Source organism: Centroberyx gerrardi, chromosome 17, assembly GCF_048128805.1.
Source record: "Centroberyx gerrardi isolate f3 chromosome 17, fCenGer3.hap1.cur.20231027, whole genome shotgun sequence".
NCBI lineage: Eukaryota > Metazoa > Chordata > Actinopteri > Beryciformes > Berycidae > Centroberyx > Centroberyx gerrardi.
Genome location: NC_136013.1, coordinates 21,009,479 through 21,032,148, shown reverse-complemented (window position 1 = coordinate 21,032,148; position 22,670 = coordinate 21,009,479). Strand labels below are relative to the sequence as shown.

At 42.3% G+C, this 22,670-nt stretch overlaps 2 protein-coding genes across 2 annotated transcripts; both read right to left on the bottom strand.

Annotated features, from left to right (window-relative positions):
* Positions 1-12,711: 12,711 nt before the first annotated feature.
* kcnf1b (potassium voltage-gated channel, subfamily F, member 1b) lies at positions 12,712-14,094 on the bottom strand. Its single transcript, XM_071918985.2, has one exon. The coding sequence runs from the start codon at positions 14,092-14,094 to the stop codon at positions 12,712-12,714; it is 1,383 nt and encodes a 460-aa protein (XP_071775086.2).
* A 1,366-nt stretch (positions 14,095-15,460) lies between these two features.
* On the bottom strand, positions 15,461-22,461 carry atp6v1c2 (ATPase H+ transporting V1 subunit C2). The gene is made up of 12 exons (XM_071918936.2): positions 22,333-22,461; positions 21,699-21,766; positions 20,124-20,209; positions 19,363-19,457; positions 19,167-19,258; positions 18,933-19,028; positions 18,287-18,355; positions 17,133-17,225; positions 16,954-17,041; positions 16,771-16,868; positions 16,400-16,529; positions 15,461-15,635 (listed from the first exon to the last, which is right to left on the bottom strand). The coding sequence occupies exons 1-12, from the start codon at positions 22,459-22,461 to the stop codon at positions 15,531-15,533; spliced, it is 1,149 nt and encodes a 382-aa protein (XP_071775037.2). The 3' UTR covers positions 15,461-15,530.
* Between the last annotated feature and the right edge of the window lie 209 nt (positions 22,462-22,670).

Below are 22,670 nucleotides of genomic sequence, written 5' to 3'. Positions count from 1 at the left end.
GGGCGTGACTTGTCTATTGAAATGGAGGGAACATGAATTTGCATATGGCTAATACCAAGCGGTGTCACACTGTAGCAGGCCAAGCCCGCTGTTAATTATGATCATTGTGGTGGTCTGTCTGTGGGTTTGTTCTGCGAGTGCTAAGCGGTGGAGGTGATTAACGCTGGTCAAGTCCTTCCATTTAACAGTGAACTGAGAAAACACTTTCATTTCTCTCTGGAGATGGGTATATTGTTTTCACATGCCTCCTGTTTTTAATTTTTTCAGCTTTTTATGATTATAGGGACTAGTTGTGTTTTCTACAGGCAATTGTAGTGACAGACAACATCATATTTTATGATGTCAGAAAAGATGAGACATGGGAAATAGCTTGTGAAATCACCTCAATGAGGACATGAACGTTTTCTATTCTATTCTATTCTGTTCTGTTCTGTTCTATTCTTCTTCTGCTCTTCTTCTATTCTTGTTACCACACCAGTAACCACACCAAACATAAAGAGTGTAGAATCAGATATGGGCAACTTAGATTTGACTCATAATTAATACAAACACATATTTGATGCACTCAGAAGAATCCGTCTCCCTCAACTGATTTTATTTATTCCACTTTTTTAACAAGACCTCCTGCTGAGCCAACCTTTCCAGTAGAGCTACAATTTGCTAAGTGGGTGTGTTTTGGTATGAAAAGGTTAAAAAATTACCAGAACAGGTGAACATTTTTTCTCCTGAAACAGTAAAAATGAGGAGGTGGGGCGATCCTTACAACCAATTTGTCTTATTACTCTGTGAGGAATTGATGAATTTTCTTTCTGTGGATTTGTTCCCTGGCAGGCCTGACTGAAGCATTACCCGTGACATTCATCTTGTACAGATCAGGTTGTTTTCCAGCGAATGGCTACAGAGTGCCAGTTAAAATCATTCCTGCCCTCAAGCGGGAACTCATTGTGGTGTTTGGCGCGGCTGAGCCACGCTCCGCAAGCAAGTGGTGCAGGTCTATGAGGACATGTAGTCATTAGTCATTGGCATTTGTCATGCCATTTGGGATGCACAAAGCTCCTGTGTTCCTCACATACACTACCAGTCATAAGTTTGGACACACCACATTTTTCTTATTCTATTTATCTTTACTATTTTCCACATTTTAGAATAACAGCAAAGACATCAAAACTATGAAATAACATAAATGGAATTATGCAGTGACCAAAAAAAGTGTTAAACAAATCAAAACTATCTTATATTTTAGATTCCGCCCTTTGCCTTGATGGAAAGGCAAAGGCATACATAGGCATCAACTTCACTATTTATATTTGTCCAAGAAACACATTTCAAGCATTTAAGCATAAGCCTTTAGATCAAAATGGCTTTAAGATGATGAAAAACATAGTACATTCAATCGGGTGTGTCCGAACTTTGGACTGGTAGTGTATATGATGGGGGAGGTTGGGTAGCCTGCTGTTCCCTAACAGATATTCAAAAAGATTGTTTACCTTTGTGCCATTTTATTCTGCATATATGAGTAGGGTATGAGAGTACTGAACTTCTGCCTAGACCTGTCTCACCATGCATTATATATATAAGAAAGAAAGTACATGGTTTGTGCCGCAGTCCTCTGACCCACGGAGCCCCCCACCTGATTTATAAAGTCTTAAACATCAAGGGCGCTGAGACCTCTAGTCCTGGGGCAGCATCAGCAGGAGCTGCTGAAATATATGAGCAGAGAAATTACAACTATAATCACTGTGGCAAATTACTTGATATGAATGATTATTCAATGATTTATCGCTGTGTTCTTTGCTAGAAGGTGACTTTCATGTTTATGCCCCCCAACCCCTATCCCCAATGATGCTTTAGGAGCCATGCTGGCCCGAGATAAAGACCGTTATTAGGAATCCACCCTGCACTGCTGTAGATTGGATTCCAGGCACGGACTCTAGGTACCTAAGGTCTCTACATAGAAACATCCAAAGAACTGCAGTCTTTACAAGAAGAAGAATAAACAAGACTAGACAAGAGCATGGCATCTGTTGTGTACTAGTGGTTTTAGTTTTTGTGTGTAATTTCAGCCCAGACCAGACTTCTGGTGTTGGGTACGGACTCTTCTCTGCCCACACAAATTTTACAAACAGTTACCTCTCACTGCCATTTGGTGCTGCAAACATGAGAAGTTGTCTATTCAGCTTCAATGCTTTTCCTATTTGTCTCTTTCATATGCAGCTGATACTCTTGACCTTTTCATAGGGCATCGTCAAGTGGTATTATATGAATGTTTAGTTTAGGCTTAATAGCTTCATGGATGCTGGCAGGATAGTCACAGCTCTGAAGGCTAAACACTATCCACCTGGGATAAAAACACTAACGATAATTAATATCCTCCAGCGGCATGGTTCTTTGACATCCAGTGCAACTTGGGAGAAGGCATTGTCCTTTGCTGACTTCATGCTCGGGGAAACGGGGACTCCCAGCATGCGCAGCGCGGCTCTGAAGTTAATCCTTGAGCCGTTATCAATTCTCTGCCAGAGTGGGTGTTATGGCCGCGAGAGACCGCGCAGAAAATGCCGGGACAAAGAGATGCCGAGGAGCGGCGGGAGGACAGCGGTGAAATAACTTTGAACATCAAATGATAGGGGAACCTCAGCGGTTTGGGAGGAAGGATTTTCGTAACGACGCAGCGCTGCCAATGCACATCGATTCTATCCACTGATTCTCTATTGAACTTTTACAGAGGAGAGGTCAGTGCGATCACGCCAATTAAACGTTGCAGTCATTAAACTTTTAGGTTGTTTTTCTGCAGTGGAGAAGATATTTTTCAAAAAATTTCTCAAGATTTTTATTTTTATTTTTTTCACTTGGAGTTTTGGAGGTATGAGCTGTGAAGATCAAGGAAAATGCAATCCCACAACATGAATTGCAAATTGCATTTCATGAGATGGTTGAAAAGAAGCAATATTCATGCAATATTCCTTCCATACACTCATATTAAACATCTACTTAAAAAAATATAGATGTTAACTAAAGGCACAGGAATATGACTGACCATAAAATTGCCTTGAACTATATCAGCCTATGTGATAGGTTTCATTTAATATTTAGAGCTTTTATACAAAAACTGGAAAAAAAACAGTAAAATGTTAGGAAAATGTCTTCTTTAGCCGAATAACACCCAAAACTACTCAGTGAATTCTTTGCTTTAAATAGGTAAATACCCCAGTTACCACATGTAAACAGATCTGGCATGGTGCAATACTGCAGCATGTCCAGTGCCTTAAGGTCCAGATACACTCACTGGCTCATATTACTCTGAGCCTCAGCATCTTGAACTCTCGTCCCTCTTTTACTTCTTAAAGGAGCTATTATTAACCACTGCAGAGGTGAAGCACTTTCCAGTTCCTCATAGATTAATGAAAAGGTAGTGAGCATGTGAATAATTTAGATTTATCCTCTTCATTCATCGCCGAAGTCTATCTAGACAGATGCCCGCTTAACCCCATGCTTTCCTTCCCTTTTCCTCCCCTTTCACCTGAAGTCTCCTCAAGTCTCTTCAGGAATTTGTCACTTTGTAATAGGAAGACTATAAGTAAAATCAGCACTTCACTGTATAGTTTATAAGAGCATCAGTTCCTCCATTGATATATGTTGTTGCTATGTTTGTTGCTGAATTACTGACATGGTTTTAAAAACAGAAAACGATGGTGAAGTGAAGAGTTAACTTTAGTATTAAAAAAATGCTGTGAAAGAGGAATTTCAAATAACCAAAGCCAAGCCAAACCTCAGCTATTCAGCTGTGCTAATAGCTGCTCCGGAAATCATCTTTGGACATTTGCCTGCCATATTCCTATTTCAAAATATATCTTCAAGAGAATTTAAGGAAACGCTTACAATGCCATCATTAAGACAGTTTGTTGGCATTTTGAGCAGTTAAACTTCCCATCACATTTCCATTCAGACCCAGTAGAATTGTAATGGTTTATTCATACGGTGGAAATGTAACCTTGAGATAGGCCCACTTGTCAAAAAGGTAGAGGATTCATAGTCATCAGTTTTGTAGAAATGGAGATTTCTCAAAACAATGATTATTAAAAAATGACAAATTAAAAAGCCTAAAATATCTGTGTTCCCACTGTGAACAATTACAGCAAACTTGCATGTATTCTCCCTAATGACATGGAGATACACTTGATATTAAAATGGAGATATGACCGGCAGAATTGTCTCAATGTAATGTTATCTCTGGCCACAGCAAACTACTGGCCACCCACAAGTTGGTGTAAATCTGGAAGACATCTAAATCATATATAAAGCCAAAATGCCAGATCTGTGCCTCACTGGCCATTGTATTAGTCTAATTTTAAGGGTGTCAGTGACCAGATCAGGAACAAACATATAGTCAGAACATGGAGGACACAAGACATAACTTTCAACTTTGCATGCACCCTCTGTTTATTCTGTCTCCATTATTGTTTTTTCTGTTTCTTTCAGGCTTTCAGATTATCCCCCTTAATGATGAAATGAGCATATGTGGATGTGAAATGTGGATATGTGGCCAGTGTATCAAAAAAAACAAAAACGTCTGCCCTCAAGCAAATAACTCGCTGCCTCTCTCATCAGTTTTAGTTTTAAGTTGTTTTCCCTCAGGCTTTCAGTGTGTGTGTGTGTGTGTGTGTGTGTGTGTGTGCATCAATGATGGAAATGCAGCTACAGTAAGTACATACGGCCAAAAGTACACCTCGGACGAAAATATTCCCAGCCTACCCTCAAGAAAAGATATTGCATGCTTGCAGCCGCTCTGCCGCCAGTGACATTTATAAAGAGCAATTTGCAAGAAATGGAATGTGAATAAGGAGCTAGCTCAACCATGTGATTGAGTTTCCCTCGTGTCCTCAACGATATTTAGAAAGGCGTACACCCCAGAACAGTTGTTTGAGCAATGAACACATTATCTTGAGTGAGTTTTTCTCAAGAATCGTGGGCACGGTTGTGGATTTGTTATGGTTGACGAAGTGTTAATTCCTTACGGGATGAGAGACGAGTCTTATTTGATTTGCTGAACTATGTTCATGCACAAAAATGCTGAAACTTCTTGGTCCTTGGCCTCTGAAACTGCTGTAGTATATACAGTACACAGCTATCTACAGCAAGGCAATCAAGGCTCTTATAACATACAATAGGTTGGGTCATGCTGTGCAATATGCAAGTGATCAAGAAATTATAAGTGTTTCTGTTTTTAAAGTCCTTTTAGTGATTGGTACATTTCTCCTGGCATTCAAATCCAAGAGACCAAAAGAGATGCTAGACGTCCAAGACTCTCTAAAAGTGTTAGAGGCTATCAGTGCCACAAAGACCCAATCAAAGCATTGCCACTAAGCCCTTAAACTCTAAACTCTGTCTCGCCTTTTGTTATGTTTGCTATGGACGAGGACCGACGCATTCTTCAGACCCAGGTGAGGTGTTGGTCAGTACGTGCTCGCTCGCGCCTTGTGAAAAAAAACCCACAAGCCAACCTCTCACCTCCTGCCAGCAGTGGCCTTTGCAGAGCACATGAATTATTGACCAAGAAGCTCTTTGCAAAACCAAAAAGAAAAGCGAGACATAAAGAGACTCCAGCCGCAGTGCTTGAAAACACATTTCGGCCACAAAAAAACGAGACGGAGTGACCAGCTGTGAGCGAGCGGGGGCCGAGGAGGAGTACAAAGCACTCATTGAGCGGGCAAGGTTGAGTGCTCGCTCAGCGTCAGACCTCGGGCCGGGGAGAAAAAAGTATCTCCGAAAGGTCACCATCCGGCAGCTTTTACAGCTTAGTTCTCATGATCAATAATTTAGCTGTCAGAGGGATTGTTGAATCTAAGAGACATTGAGGCATTTCTCGCTGTCTTCATGAAGTGTTTCCTTTTGGCGTCATGAACAGGATCTCAATAGGAGTATAGAGGAACTCTGGTGAAGGATTTCTTGAAGTTTATAATTGTAATTGTTTAGATGATCTGTGTATTGTTCTAAAGGAACATTTACAAGTCCTATAGGGGCTGTGGGGCCTGCCTATAGGGTGGGGTAAGACCACTGGAAAGACTCTAGGCTCCTTCGAAGAATCCTTCGAAGAATCCTTCAAGATCTCATCTAAACTGATTTCCTTTTGAGAGGAAAAATTGAGGGAGTCACTCTCAGAGAAGTTATACTGGCTGACCAGAGGTGCCACCAGTGTGAGAGTGACTGCTCAATATCTTTCTTTCTTTCGTTTTTAATGTCATTTTATGTATTTTTTCTGTTTTATGTGAAGCACATTGTATTTGCCTTGTGTATGAAATGTGCTATATAAATAAAGTTCGCCTTGCCTTGCCTTGCCTTTTCCCAGTTCCAAAAGCTGAGACGTAAACTGTGGCACTTCTCGAGAACAAGCGAAGCGAAGTTCACCCCGATCAAGCTGTGCCGTACTTTTTAGCATTCAAGACGGCGAGAGAGCCGAGAGGGGTGACATCGGACCAGACGGAGCCTGTGGTGATTTCATTTAAAAGTCGGAGAGGGAATGGTTCCACATTAGAGGAATAAGTCCGCTGCACCAATGTCCGTGCTCAACGTGAGACATTTCCGGAAAATTGGGCTTTCTGCACCTCAAGCCACAAAAAATTGAAATGAAAACGAAAAATAACATGCTTGGACTTTCTGTGTTTGCCAGGCAGCCACTGCCAGAAATGCATTAAAGGTATGAGTCACTCTGCAAGTAATCCATCATTAGTGAGTTTTCCTCTGTGGCCGAGAATGACTTGTTGCTGTGGTCCCCGGTGGCACCAGCAATGTGATAGCTGGTTTTAGCACCAGATATACAACTTGCTAAATATGTTGAAACTGAGAGGTTTGACTGACAAAAACAAAAAACCTGACTCACGTACTACATTGCAAGATATGTTCAAGTCTTATTTGTCCTCAAAACAAGTACCAAAGTGGGACACTTTTTTCCCAGCGGAAATCTACTTTTTTGCAGAATTTTCTTGTACCTTATTTCAAGAAACTCACTAATTTCGAGAAAATTCTGAAAACAAATAAGCAATGAAAACAAGTGAAATTATGGCAACCATTTTTTTTCACTTGTTTGAGGAGAATACGATTTTAAGACTCAATACTTGGGTCCACTTTGGGTTTATACTCTGGGTTTAATTTAAGTTAAGGACTTTTGGAATCGTTTGATGACTTACAACTACAATTTACCCAAAATATGAGGTTCCTTGCCAGATCATTTCAGTGGACTGAACTGCCAGTCCAGTATTTTGTGACAGGCTTTTTTTCCCCCTTTTTTTTGATCAAGCACCACATTTAAGCGTAAAAATGTAGCGGATACACATGCGTACATCAAAGGAATGGGAGAAATGAATCGCTGACCACCCCCCACCCCTCAAGCACACCAATTTCTGTGGTCACCCGCATAGTAACCATTGCACAGACGCTGCATCAGTAATCAAAATCACTGTGTGAAACTGTATCTCTGGTTTCGTGATATCAAAACAGTACTGCATTTGTATACTTCTGGTGACTGATCCAAAAATCAAATGCAACACAAAAGTGAAGGCTCTTTTACTGTTTGTTATGATGAAAGTTCATGATCTCACCTCATGAAAGTATACAGATTGAAGTACAATGGAAATGTGCAGGCAACTGTGACATTGGTCACATTCATCCCCAAAGCGACACTGATATAGGACCAAATGTATGGAATCAGATTTCCAGTAATACAACCCCTTTTCCATCTTCCTGTCTAACTCAGCAACGCCTCAAAATATCTATTATGATTCATTCTCCTGGCATTACATAGAGAGAAACTGCATGTTGCTCTATTAAAACCATTACAATGAATTGCCGAGTACATTCCATGTGGGAGTCCAGTCTGTAAGCAAAAGGCTTCGTTGAGGCAGAATAATGAGAAGGGGACTGTTATTTAAAGACTGGAACCATGACAACAGAAGACCACTGCTGGTGTGGGAAATTAGTTGTGCTTTTTTTGAGAGAGAAAGAAAAGTGGAGGGAGATATTGCTAGTGTTATGCATGGCATCAAATGAAGGGCGTTGGTCGTTTTGATACATTTTTAGCTCAGCTGTGCAGTGGCTTTCATTGACTGACCACAATGCATACGAGTCAAGGTCTTACTCAGAGGGATATGCTGGCTTGTGGTGGCATTTGTAGTGAAAGCATTTTGTGTAAGCAGCCAATTTTGATTCCAGTGCAGAAGGCTGCATGCTCAAATCACAGTGTGTCGCTCTGAATCTGACAGATTGGAGTTCTAGTTATACAAACATTGGAGATGCTCTGGAGGCAGAAATATTGTGCCTTCACATGCCGGTGGGAGGGGCTGATATCCAGGACTTGCAAGTTGGCTATTAAACAACATTGTATTCACATGCTGTTTTGACGAAAACTTGACAAAACGAGACAACTTGACAAACGATAAAAAAACATAGCCGTCTTGTAGCTTGACATGCCCACACGACAAGTTCATTTAAACAAATTTTAGTTTTGATGGTTAGCCTAGCTAACTACAATTGTGTCATAAAGGTGCATGTGTATGTGTATGTGTTTTCTTAACGCTGACTGACACAAAACTTTTTTTTTTTCTACCATGTTGAGAAAGTTAAGCCTTTGAATGGCGTTCACTTGAAATTTCCAAGTAGGACATTTTTCCAGTATAGGACATGCATGCAGGGATAATCTCATTAGTCGAGTTAACCTCAAGCTAAAGAGCCACAGTTTTTCTGGCTAAGTAATGTTAGACTGAATCCAAATGAAAAAAGCAAGAGGTAAGAGAGGAGCTAGCTAATGAATCTAGCTTAGCTAGTTAGCCTAGCTGACCTTCCAAATTCAGATTAGCCATACTGACCTGTAGCTGTCTCAGTAAACTTCCAACATCATGAATGCCATGGTCATGAATTCATGAAAAAAGAAGTCATTGCCATTTCAGTTTCTTTTATTTTTATCTTGAGCAGAGTTTTTTCTTTGCCATTCAGGTTTGCCAGTTAGCTAACTTGCAATGGTTCTTTGGCTCCGCCCACTAAGGTTTAATTCAACCAATGAGATTATTTCTGCCTCCAGAGCAGCTCTGCCTCTGAGAAATGTTAATTAATTAAAACTCCAATCCAGGTGCCATTTAATTTTAAAGGAAAGAGTTCAGGAATTGCCTGGAGAAGGTATTGTGCTCTTAGTTGTTGTTATTCCAAATAAAACACCTGGGATTTGATTTCTAAGCATTTTTTCTTGGTCACAAGCAACACTAGCTCGTTGAGATATGGGACTGGTAGATTCATGGGTTCTTGCTGTCTACTGTGACCACATGTATCTAGTCATCTTAGAAGTGACACTTTTTATGTGCTTGCTGCAGTGCTGCTGCGTCAACACTCTAGCCTCAAAAAACCCTGCAGAAAAAAAAATGGCAGATAGATACAGGGTGCCACTGTAAATATACCTAGTCTGATGCCTACACACCCAACCTACCTAACACACCTGCACTAATTTATATGACCAATGACACATAATTAAAAGCAACTAGTTATCATTCTTTAAACCAACTGTCAATCAAGTAACATTTACCACTGGATCTCCTCCCCCGACACACACACACATGCACACACACCTAAGCAACAAAGCTCATCATTCATTTCACAGGCTGAGAGGAGCAAAGGATCGTGGGAGATCCCTCCTACGAGGCATCAAAGTGCGCTAGGGGAGGCCAGGTATTGACAAGGAGGGTCTTAACTCTTTGTTGTCTTTGTTTACAGGTTGGCTTTGATCGAACGTAATAGGAGAGCCACAAAAAATAAATGATTCACTCACACACATGGATACCTAACATGTATGTTCATAAAATGAGCAGTACATTTTCAGTTTTACATAATCTGTGATAGTTTCATAATTTTGTCTCTTCCTTTTTAATAATTAGACTTTCATCAAGCACATATCATTTCGAGCTTCAGTGTGTATACGTGTGTGTATGTGTGTGTGTGTGTGTGTGTGTGTGTGACATAGGTGTGTGACTGAGTCATTTGTAAAGGTTGGTGATGCATAAGATATGAAGTGCTATATTTGGTTAAAGTTAATGTCTGTCTAAATTTCCCTTCATCCTCACACAAATTCTTTGTACCAGAATGTTAGACCTCCTGTTGTTCAATATCTGTTTCCTTCAGAATTCAATACACTGTATTTTTTTATGTTTAAAGCCAGAAATTTAAAGCGCATCACTATTAACCCCCAAAATACTACAGCAAAACAATTCATCATTCCTCAGTTTTATCTGTTCCCACCTCTAGCCAAAAAGGTGATGTTTGTTTGAACCCCGAATAGTCTTCACCTATTTGTTTTAAATGTGAATCTTCAAATAGATCAAACTGAAGTCATTTTCCCTTTTACCCATCTATGGAACACAATTTTTTTTGTAAAAAAAACCAAAAAGATTTTGTGTTTCTTCGCTTTGCTTATCGTTGCATCTAATCACCGTTCTCTCAGCCAGTGAAGCTGACAGATCATCATCTGAGATGGAGGATGAGGAGGTGGAGGCGGGATGAAGGGGTGAGAAGGAGAAAGAGAGAAAGGAGGGAGGAGGGGGGGTATTTTGAGTGTTCAGTGTGTGGGTGTGTGTAGCCATACTTTGAAGTGTTTTCCCGCTGGGGACGGCATTTTCTCACAGACCACTGCCACTGCCTGGGATTGTGTGACACGCAATGTGCGCGCATGGTTAAACATAGAAACGTATATACACCACCGCATACACAGATGCAGACGCAGGCAAATAAATACGTATGTGTGTACTTATCTACACAAAAACACACATACACACACACACCTCACAGAATAACCAATGTCAAGCCAAAGCTGAATAAAATGTATTTCTTCATACGTTCGTGTGATCATTACTGTGTCATTCCTGTGCAAGACGTCTGGTTAAAGAAACAATAAAACACTGTAGCATGTTGGGAAGCCAGCAGCACACCATGCAGGTCTGCATGCTGGCAGCAGTTGTGACTTTCTTTTGTCAAAGTACTTGCATTTGTGTAGGTAAACTATAATCCATTAGCAACTGAATGCCACATCAACCAGAGCTGTCTTTAACTTTGCATGGACCCAACTCTCAATCTTTATATAACATCTTTATATAATGAGATTTGAAAACATAATTTGTGAAAACTTCATGTGGCTTGTGTGAATATGAAATAGCCTGGACATTTGTTTAAATGCTACTTTGAAGTTCTAAGTGGATGTGGATAAAGCATGGTGTAAGAGGTGTGAATGGTAAATTCAAACACACACACACACACACACACACACACACTTTACTTACTGCCCTGATTGCTACATATCAACTTGTACAGAAACCCCAAAAGGAAATATTTCTTCAATTCAGCTTCACATTCAAACACATATCACTAGAATTTTTGTTCATATGTCAATGGAGGTGTGGATGAAAATGAGGATTCAAGGTGAGCAGGTTCACTTGTGGTTAGTGTTTGGCCTGGGTAGATTTATTTTGGACAATAAGCACAGAAATGAAAATATGAGTTGAAAATTAGTCAGCTAATAGGTTTAAAATTTGTCTTGAAAAAGTCTCATGAAAACAAGTTGGCGTTGGTCAGACACATGGATTGTTAACTTGGGTTGTTTGAAAGCTTGACATTTATGGTTCACTGCACCTTTCATTGTTTATTTATTTTCTTTTTTCCATGGGCATCAATAATCACACCTACTGGACACATAGGCCTAATCATTGCTCGCCGGGGGCATGAAATATTGACCATATGCATTGACCTACAATCAGCTGTAGATTAGCCTGGGCAAATGCAGTATATTCATTAGTCATTCATTTATCAGTTTTCTGAGTTGTGTGTTTTATGTCTACATTGTAGTCACAAATTAGCTAATTGAATAGACTCAATTTTCTTTTGGTTTTCCAATTTAAGTCAGTTATTTACAATGAGAGATGCCATAGACAATACAGGGGTGTCAATTCACTAAACCCTATGAGGGTAACATGGTCCCAACATATGACATAATTTGCCACCAAAGTATATCAACTAAATTGCTGGGGACAAAGTGGAGCAATGACTGATGACTGACAAGATATGATTATTTGGCAAGTGTGATGAATTATTAGACGCAAGTCACCGAACAGCTTAGAAGGAACATTGGTCCTGAATGCTCCCCAGATATGGCATTGATCAATTTTGGACTCAGGCTTGTGTATGGCAAGAGCCACCTTGCCCATGAAAGAGTAGGCTACAGGTAATCATATAATATATGAGACAGATTCCTCCATGCTCATGCACAAGTTTTAATTGAATAATGACAACAGCCTTTACAATGAATAGCAAACATGGACAAGATAGTTGGACAAGAGGCAAAGCAATACGTGTTACCCAGTTAAGGCAACAGATGCGGTCAAGTCTCTCTGTTACTCTGTTATGGGGCACTATGTTGGTGTGCATGAAGCTCTCTTAGGGTGACTGAAGGTCCTGAAAAAGTCTTAAAATGTCTTAAATCATTTTATCTAAACTCTCAACTTTCAGCTTTAGAGGCCTTAAAACGTTGTGGTTTCTTGGTGCTTTGTTTTTCGGGTGAGAAATACACCCAGGCCTCCCCAGACCTATATTCTGATAGGTCTACAGTTTTCATTTTCACGTTTGTTTCACTTGTGAAATTCGTCTAATGTTTCATTCTAACGGTAATAAAGGTCTTGAAAAGTCTTGAATTTAACTCGGTGAACTTTGCAGACACCCTCTTTCCGTCGGTGCGCCCACAGCCTCCTCTTGGCTGCTGCCTTTCCTGTGCGCGTCCCTGCCGGACTTCAGCTCCATCAGCTCCACCTCGTGCTTCGCCGCCGTCTCCAGCACTTTCTGCTTATTGTAGAACACGACAAAGTTGTTTATGATGGGGTGGATGGGCAGGGCGATGGCTATCACCCCGCACAGGAAGCTCACGGCGGCGTTGCACTTGCCCAGCGTGGTTTTGGGATAGATGTCTCCGTAGCCCACCGTGGTCATGGTGATGATGGCCCACCAGAAGGACTGCGGGATGCTCCTGAAGAGGGTCTCCGGGTGGCTCTGCTCCATGGTGTAGGCCAGCGCCGAGAACACGAAGATCCCCACGCCCATGTACATGAGCAGCAGCCCCAGCTCCTTGAGGCTCCTCTTCAGCGCGTATGTCAGAGTCTGCAGCCCGGAGGAGTGGCGCGCCAGCTTGAAGATGCGCGCAATACGCATGATGCGGAGAGCCTGCACCGCCTGCTGCACGTTCCCCAGCTCCATCATAGCGGTGGTGCCGAGGTAGGTGAGGCTCAGGACCACGTAGAAAGGCATGATGGCCATGAAGTCGACGATGTTCATGAAGGAGAACGCGAAGTGCAGCTTGTTCGGAGAGGAGGCGAGGCGCAGCAGGTACTCCGCGGTGAACCACAGGATGCAGGCGGTCTCGATCGCCTCCAGGGTCGGGTGCTCCACCAGTTTCCCCTCGTCGTCCGTCACCTGGACCTCCGGGATGGTGCCCACGCACATCACCACCGAGGAGACGAGGATGGAGAGGAAGGACGCGATGGCGACGATGCGCGCCGGCAGGGAGGAGCCCGGCTTCTCCATCAGTCTCCACAGGAACCTCTGGCACCGCTCAGAGCGCGTCACGCACGGGTCGACCTCTAGATCCTCCAGGATCAGCTTCACCTTGTTGGCAATCTCCTTCAGCTCCTCCTCCTTCTCGGTTAGGTCACTTTTACAGCATTCGTCTAAAACACTTTGGTCTATTTTCCAGAACTCCATCTCCTTGATGAAACAGATGGGGCAAATGCCGCGTTTGATGTGGATTTCGTCAAAGTAGTAAACGTCAATGATGCATTTGAAAGCATCTGGATCTCGGTCAAAGTAAAACTCCTTTCTGCCCGGGTCGAAGTCATCACAAAGCGACGAGATAACTTCATCGTTTTGAGTTGAACAGTTCACCAACTCCGCCAGGCGGCTCTCCGGGTAGCGGTTCAAAATGTCCCCGAAAAGCACCACTCTCACGCCGCCAATGTTCACAGCAATCTCAGCCTCTCCCTCGGCGCACAAACCCCTTCTGTATCTCGGCTTCGGGATCGTCCACATTTTCCTAAATGTTTCACAGTTGTCAGGAACACTAAAGGAACGCGATTTATTTATTCTATGGCGTATAGGATGGACCAGTTTGTAAACAAGAGCCCATAATTGCGGTGCGTAAAATGTATCCTCTCCGCACTCTCCAACGAAATGAATGGTACAGCTTGAGTGGCAAGCTCTCCCTAGCACCTTCTCTCTCTCTCTCTCTCTCTCTCTCTCTCTCTCTCTCTCTCTCTCTCTCCCTCTCTCTCTCACACACACACACACACACACACACACACACACAAAACACCCACTACATACACCTGTGCGTCTCGCTGCCCATGTCTGGAAGATACAATTCGTTTTGTTTAGTCAGTCAGTTATTAAATTAATACCATCAATCATTAACACCCGATGAGCAGAATATAACCAGCTATCACCGAAAAATTACCATTTGGTCAGGTACCAGTGACTCAATTTAGATAGTGGTGACTAAATTTAGATAAAACAACAGTGAAAGTAAATTCCCAAATTTAACTGCAGTGGCATCAGACAGTCAATTACTGTTAATATTCTCCAAAAGGAAAATTGCAAATATGAGATATATTGATGCTTATCAAATTTCATTTTTGATGGCTGGGGTAAAGGCTGTGAAACTGACTGGCTGCTGCACAAGACAGTGATACTGCTCTCTCTGGTGACCATGCATAGCATTACATTTACAGTCGTTTTATGATCAAATCTGAATGAAGTCACAGCTCTTGAGAAGACTTACAAGTACGCAAAGGCATGACCTGCTCTCCTTTGCAGAATAGATAATGCATTACAAAAAGTATTGCTATAAGATTTCATTTTCTCTGACATATTGTTGGACTACTTTTGCTGAATAATGTGCGACGATGCATGAAATCCACTTTATTGCACTGATGGCTTTAAAGATTTCCAGGTGGAATGTATTCACTTAAAATGCTCAAAACTGTACGCTGACATCAACAAAGAATTCATCCTCGCTTTCATCAGAAAAGATAAAATAAGCATTTTTTTTTAGAGATTTTAAACATCTTTGAATGATCCCACAGTCCCATTCGCAGCACATCATAAAGTGTATTTTTACAGACTTTATGCCAGTCCATGTGCAGTTGACGCTGCGGTGAGGAGGACCCAAATCCAAACCAATATTCATCTGACAGCATTACCAGGTAGTCCCATATACTGCTGTCCTATAGGGGGCTATAGTCGGTGCTTCCTGGCTCAAGAGAAATGTTGAAAACCGAGATATTCAAGCTTCTTTGACTTGGTTGCTAGATCTGTTTTATTCACATCATCAGACATTCAGTGGTGTTGAAGATCTGTCCGTTCCCCATTTCCCTGGCTCTCACCGACTGGGCTGCAACAAGCCACCAAATGAGCAACAGGGCCGTGAGCCAACCTGGGTGTGCTTGGTTGTGCTTGTGTGGGTCTTCTCACCGCTCGCTGCTGCTCTCCGACAGGTTGATGCTGATTTGGAAGCAGATGTAGGAGAAGTACTCCTGCTGACAGAGGCTCATTCCTGCGATGTCACAGCTCACCTGCTCGGCAGAGGGCGACAGAGAGAGCAGTGTGTCAGACAGTATAGTCTATAGTATACTGTATATGAATGAATACAGACTGACACACACTTCTTCTTCCAGGAAGACAGACGCATGCACGATTCAACCAATCAGAAATTGTGCAACTATTTAACTGGATTCCACAAACACCCTGAACCAATCAAAATCCATCCTTGAACTCGTCCCAACAGCAAGGGTGCTTGAAATGTAAAGAAGGTATGTGGTTCATTTGTAAATTATGTTTTTCCCAGGAAAGAGCTACCAGACACCAGGTGTTTAACAGCCAATGTAAAAGCTTTCATGAACTGGCTATAGGCTGAATCACTACTGTGTTATATCAATCAGCGATAAAGTAGCAAAATGGACATGTATTTATATGAAAATGTGACTGTACTTTTAATCAGGTTTTAAAGCATTCACAGCATAATTTTGTAAGCGGGGCAGTAAAATGACTTCTTCTTTCCAGGAATGGAGCTAAGATCGCTATCTTATTAAGGTATACATGTGGTATTTATGCTATGAAGCACACTTAAATGTGAAAAAGAACTACCTGAAATCTGCTTGCAAGGCAATTATGGTAGGAAGCACTTTTGCAAAATGGACTTCATTTGCAAATATCACACACTGCACAAGTAAGCAACATATTTGCATTTTTTTCTGCGTTTCAGATTAAAAATGAATACAGTATGTGTTAATTCTTCAGTCACATTCACACCGCCACGAGAAGCAGTTAGTCCTCTTACATCTGTCTTGCTGGCAGCGGCGGTGGGGTCCAGATGCTTAAACAGCGAGGCGAGCTCCTCCCTCAGTTTCTTTGTGCGCTTTCTGTCCGGCTGCAGCAGGAGAACCTGATAACTGACCGGTAAACCGTACCTGGCAGAGCATATGATTATGAGTCTACTTACACATACAGATCACATAAAAATGAAGCACATGCCGTCTTCCAAGCTCATTATTCTATTCAAGCTGTATTTGGAAAGAAAACATTCTCCCTGAGTCCCAAAAGCAAAACTACTGTCTTAAGGGCACTGATTCTCTGGATACTAATAGTTTTATGACATATTATACCGAGGAATGAGCAAATATGCAAATCAGCAACGTCACCAATACTGACCTGAGGACTGATTCCACAAACACCCTCAACGCTTTCAGGTGAATCCAGGCGACAAACACCTCACTGAAGTTCACCTTCAGCCAACGCACAAAGACGCCCTATAGAGAGGAGGAATACACACACATATGAATACACAACAACACACACATCCAAAAAACTACACACACACTATGTCTGACTCACGTATTGCTCCTTCTTGTCTACACTAATATGCTTCATCTCCTGCCGCTGCTGCTCCTCCAGATCAAAGTTGTACTCGCGCACGGTGAACCTGTGTGGATCAGAGGCTACACTATGGTAATTGACACAGACAACATGGCTTTGGGTTGATAGCCCATTTTCTGGCAGTCCGTCCTGCTTACTTGCTCTGGTTGGCTTTGGCTTTGAATTCACTGACAGCTCTTTTGAAGAGCGTGACGGAGAAAACGCCCCCCACTCTGTCCTCGTAGAGCCTCCTGTTGGTCACACAGAAAATTAGAGTTATGCAGCGTGGCAGCACACAACAGCAGGTCAAGCTGAAAGACAACAACAACAAAAAAAGTCTACCAGAAAGTTTGCAATAGCTTTTAACCTAACACTGCAGGACAGACATGACTCTGCAATTACACTTTCCAGGAGGTGTCTCCTACATAAAAACAGTCTGTAAAACCTGCAAAGAAATTTTTGTTTTTTGCATGTTATTTATTTAATTGTTAATATTGATTTTTGTAATGAATACATTTAAAGGCAGTGGTGTATCCTAGAGTTTCCTGACATTGAATAGGTGTGATGGGTCACCCTGCCTTTACAGGCTGCTAACTCTGAAAGAATTACATTAATTGGGGTTTCAGTGGAGAGTTTTAGTGTCCCATGATGGTCTAAATGTTGTTTCAGAGGCTTCTGGGGGAAACACTGAGTCCTTATAGTATTTTTATTGGCATGAAAAATATCAGATTTAAAGATAGATCTGTTACTAATAACTGGAGGAGTGACTCATACAATTTTTGTCCAAACATTTACATCCAAGTGAACTTTATATTACAGTACCACTATCAATATCAAAACAGAAAATGAATGCTTTTACAATTCATATCTTGGTGTGATACCACATTTTAGGGGTGTGGTGAGGGGTTTTTCTCAACTCTATACAGGCAAAGCTGAAATTCAATGGCAGTCTGCTTTAGTCTTAAGCACTATCTTATCTTTCATGTGGTGTCCCTGTTTGTGGCTGTTTGAGTCTCTGGCAAGACAAAACAAGTGCATCTCAAGTCATTCCAATATTTAAAACCATCACCCATATACATTTTGTCCCACACATTATGTCCCTCTGTAACTAAAAGAGACATTTCCTCCTCCCTGCTACTGATACAGGCCAAGTGGTGGACTGGACTCTTACTTTCTGCTGGTAATGCAACACTTGTGGTTAGCCTGACCTTTTGGACACTGAGAACAGGACTCGGCTCTTCACCTGTGCACTCTGACGTGGATCAAGTGGAAAGGCTTGTCTTACTACCACAGGTCCAAAACGACGACTCACCTGCTGGACCGAGGAACCACAAACTCTGACAGAGATTCATAGGTCCTCTCCCACTGCGCATAGCTCCCTCTGAGACGTGGAAAACATATGCACAGACACACAGATACATAAAGAAAAACATTTTAGAAGAACGTAAATTCTGTGATGCGGCCATTTTGAAGTTACTTCACACACATAGGTGGGAAGCTCTACCTGGAAGAGCAAGTAGCCTACCTACAGCCCAGCTTTGTCCTACTGTTGTGTACATATACCATACAAACATTTATTTCACAGATTCCCCACTGAAAAACGTGTTAGAGATGAATGGATTTAGAGATGAATGGATTTAGAGAATCTGGCGGAATATAGGTTTACATTTTAAGGTAATAGCTGATATTTGGCCCTCTAGCTAGCTACCAGAATATAGCAACTAGCTAATAGCTGCTAACTAGCTAGTAAGCTAGCTAGCTTCCCTGCCAAATTCAAGCAGTACTTGTACACACAAGAGTGCTAATTCAGTGTTTGGTGTATCTGAAGTCCTCACTAATGTGTTGAAATAACTCTATTTTTATATGCAAATCTTCCAGTTTCCCACCCTGAGAGTTCAACATGGCCGCTGTGGGAATAAGGTCAATTCGCATTGTTTTAGTGAACATGTGTCACTGACCTGCCCACCACTACTAGCAGTGTGGTGAGATACTCTGAGTTCACCAGGTCTTCTCTCCTCACTATGTCATTCAGGCAGCGAGTTTGCAAGCTCCCTCTAGAAAAATACACATTCCAGTTAAACACATAATTCATACATAAATCATACTTACATAGTTATATGGGTATATATTGGCTACTTTAGTACTTTGCCCTTTCCATATAAAATTTATGTCAGTTTTGGAGGGTTACTCACTCTGCTTTGCTCTCAAGGCCTTGCAAGCTGGCTTTTACGCTGTTGTATGCCACAGCTCGAGACTGTAACTCTGTCTCCACCTGGGAAACTTGCTGGCACACATGCAGGTATGAACATACACACATGTGCAAACATCAAAACTGAGTAAATGTCACTCATTTCAAATGTCAGCTCTCTCATTGTGGTCAGTCAGTACCTTGTTGATGATGTCTTCCAGGCTGCGGAGCGGCAGAGCGGTGGGATACTTGGCTCTGTCCCACTGAAACTTTGTCACGTAGCTCACCAAGTCCACTGAGACAGACACATACACACATGCACACACACACACACAAGAATCCATAAACTAACTGGAAATTATAAGCTGCACGATTGCAAACATACCACCACACACTGGAATACAACAGAACGGTGCCGTAGAAGAAACAAGAGACCGAAAAGACGCAGAGAAATGCACTGTCTACACCGAGACACACAGCATCACACTGCAGCTCAAAGAGCAAGTGCCAGCAGGTGAGTACCCCTCAGGGACTTGAGGTAGGCTTTCAGGGGAGATGGGGCCACTCTCTGGCTCCTGTTGTGGTCTGATAGGGGAGAACGACCAGAGGCGGTTGTTAGCGTCGGTTTTCCTTGAGCGCTTCCTGATCAGCGCGTTCTGGTTCAAACCCGGTTAAAAGACTTTGAATATTCCTGAGTGGGACAGCTGAGTCAATATAGGGTTATAAGGTTATGGCAAGGCGATCAACCAGGTTATGATAACTCTGTGTGTGTATGTGGGTGTGTGTTTGTGTATATAACTACATCATGCACATGGGTTTCTGTAGTAGTAGCTCTCTGTCTCGTCTGTGTATGTGCTTGTGACTCACCTAGGGCTTCTTCTTAACTAATGGGTTTCTTTACTGTTTACTGATTGACAGCTTCAAGTGCACGTGTGTGTGTGTGTATAAACATGTGACTCACCTCCATTGGCTAGGGCGTTCTCCAGCACTTTGTCACAGGACTGCTCCATCACCTCCCTCATACACTGGCATGTTCTCTTAATCACACTGGGGGGCAACAAGAGGAAAGTCTCCTTACTACAGAGGAACATCAGTTGTGCAGTTTTGTTTGTGGGAGACTTTAACCAGTGTACCAATAAAAAGTCCCTTGTAAACCTCTATCAGTACATCACCTGTCCAACCAGACACAGAAAAAAATGTGACATGTGTCTGGACCATAGACTGTAGGTCTGGACTGAAGATGCTAGACATTGACTGCTATGACTGGATGCATTCAAGAACTCATGTACTGATGAGCTGACAGAGACTGTAACCAGCTATATAACATTTTGTGAAAGTAATATAAGACCCTGTACATCTTGCACTATATTCCCCAACAACAATCCCTGGGTTACTAAATCTGTTAGAACTGTGCTGAGCCAAAAGAAAATCTGCTTTGATCAGGGAAATAGCATTCAGAGAGCTGAGGTTCCGAAACTTGGTTATGGTTGTCCAGATTAAGATATAAGGACCAAGTTGAAAGGGAACTAAGTGAGGGGAATTCTATGAAATCTATGGTTGGGTTGCAGCAAAAGAGTCCCTATTAGAGAGTCCATTGTGGTAGCAGTAGTCAAGTTTAAGGCCCCTAAATCTTTCAATGACTTCCGTCCCGTGGCCCTGACCTCGCTGGTAATGAAGACACTTGGTGAGGAGTGAGTTTTTCCATCTGACTGAGCATGAGTTATAGGACTCTTTCCGGTCATAGCCAATAAAACTGATTTGAATTTGAATTTGAATTTGAGTTAGATCCATACTGTTTGCCTACAGACCCAGGAGAGGGGTGGACAATGCTAGCATCACTCTGCTTAACCTGATCCATAGGCACCTGGAGGGTAACAAACCATGCTCATTTGCTCTTCATTGATTTTTCAGGAGCTTTCAATTGTATTCAGCCTCCTGTTCAAGCACTTGGGCACAATTTTAGATGATAACTTTTGAGACAAATGCAGATGCCAAATGTGAAAAAGCACACCGACGTTAGGTCTTTTTAAGGACACTAAGGAGTTTTAATGTTGACACATCACTGGACTATGAAGAACTACATGTGGTACCAATAGGTTTTGTAACTCCTTGCTTGAATTCAGTGCGCTTTATACCGGACTGGTTTTCTCTGTTTCTTATGTTGGACGTATTGTACCTGTTCACGTGTCCTGTGCATGTCTTTAAGGCTGTAAGGCTGTAAGGCAAATTGCCCTTCGGGGACAAGAACGGTTCACTCCACTCTGCTCCACTCTACTCCACTTAAACCTCCTCAGCTTGCGTACGCCACCAATGAATTTAAAAGCAGGAGGAAAACTAACCGTCAGCTGCCCCTGAACATAAATTAATCATGACGGAGACCGCACACAAGCTCAGAGCTACTAGTCTTAATTGAGGACAAAGACTGCACATTACACATTAAAGGCCGGTGTGTACTTCTTGTGCGACGACCGCTGAAACAAGGAGGCTCCCGTGTTCAGTCACGTTTTGGTCCTTCACGGTTTCATTCATACTTTACCTTTCAGTGAGCGAGTCGAGCTTGGAGAGGTCGTCCGACACGCTGAGCAGACTGTCCAGCGTTCCCACCTGGGGGCACAGGAGTGGACACACAGCGCAGTTAGTGTTGCTCTAGTTGGAGTATCATCCATCCAACCATCCAAGACTGAAGAGAGCTCAAGCCAATAAACCTGAGCAACAGCACCGGCATTTATAATGACTTACTTGTACATAACACTTTGGAAGGGTTTTCATTCTTAAGTCTTGATGGTAACGGATTAAAAAGCTGCTGTTAAAATGTTTTATTTTTCTGGTGGCCAGACTGCACATTGATCATGTTGAGTGAAATGGGTCAGATGGAAATTTTGCCGCAAACTGTAGAGAGCAACCTGAGCCTATAGCCCTTCACCAGAGAAGGACACCAAACACCCTGAACCTCTTCAGCTACACTTTACAGTACTCTTATCAGCACACAACCACAATACACTAACAATACTCTAACCATCTGTTTGGCCAATACTGTTATCACTGGACAAGAAGGGCAGCTTGCCTGGCTTATCCATGTGTATCTGTACGTTTAACAAGGGGTTTCACTTCACTCGGCTTCACTCACACTGTTTATTTGATCCAGTATTCCTTGTTGCAGCCTTGCCTACCTTGAGCTCTGGGATGGAGAACTTGCAGCAGGAGGCCAGGTTGGTTTTGGCGATGGTGCGCTTCAGCTTCTCTAGACTGGTCAAACTGGTCTTGTCCAGTGGGACAGAAATCAGCCACAAGTCCATCATGACTCCTACCGCTTCACATAGAGACCGCTCCAGTATCTCACCCCACAACAAGGCTTTGGCACGAGCGCTGTGTGAAATGTAAATGACAAGGCAGACCTGACCCAGAGCAAACACACTTATGCAGTAAGATGAGCTGCATCATGGAAAGCCTAGAGGCTTATATAAATATATAAAGAGTAATATGAATAGGCCGTATGCTGTCTTTCTAA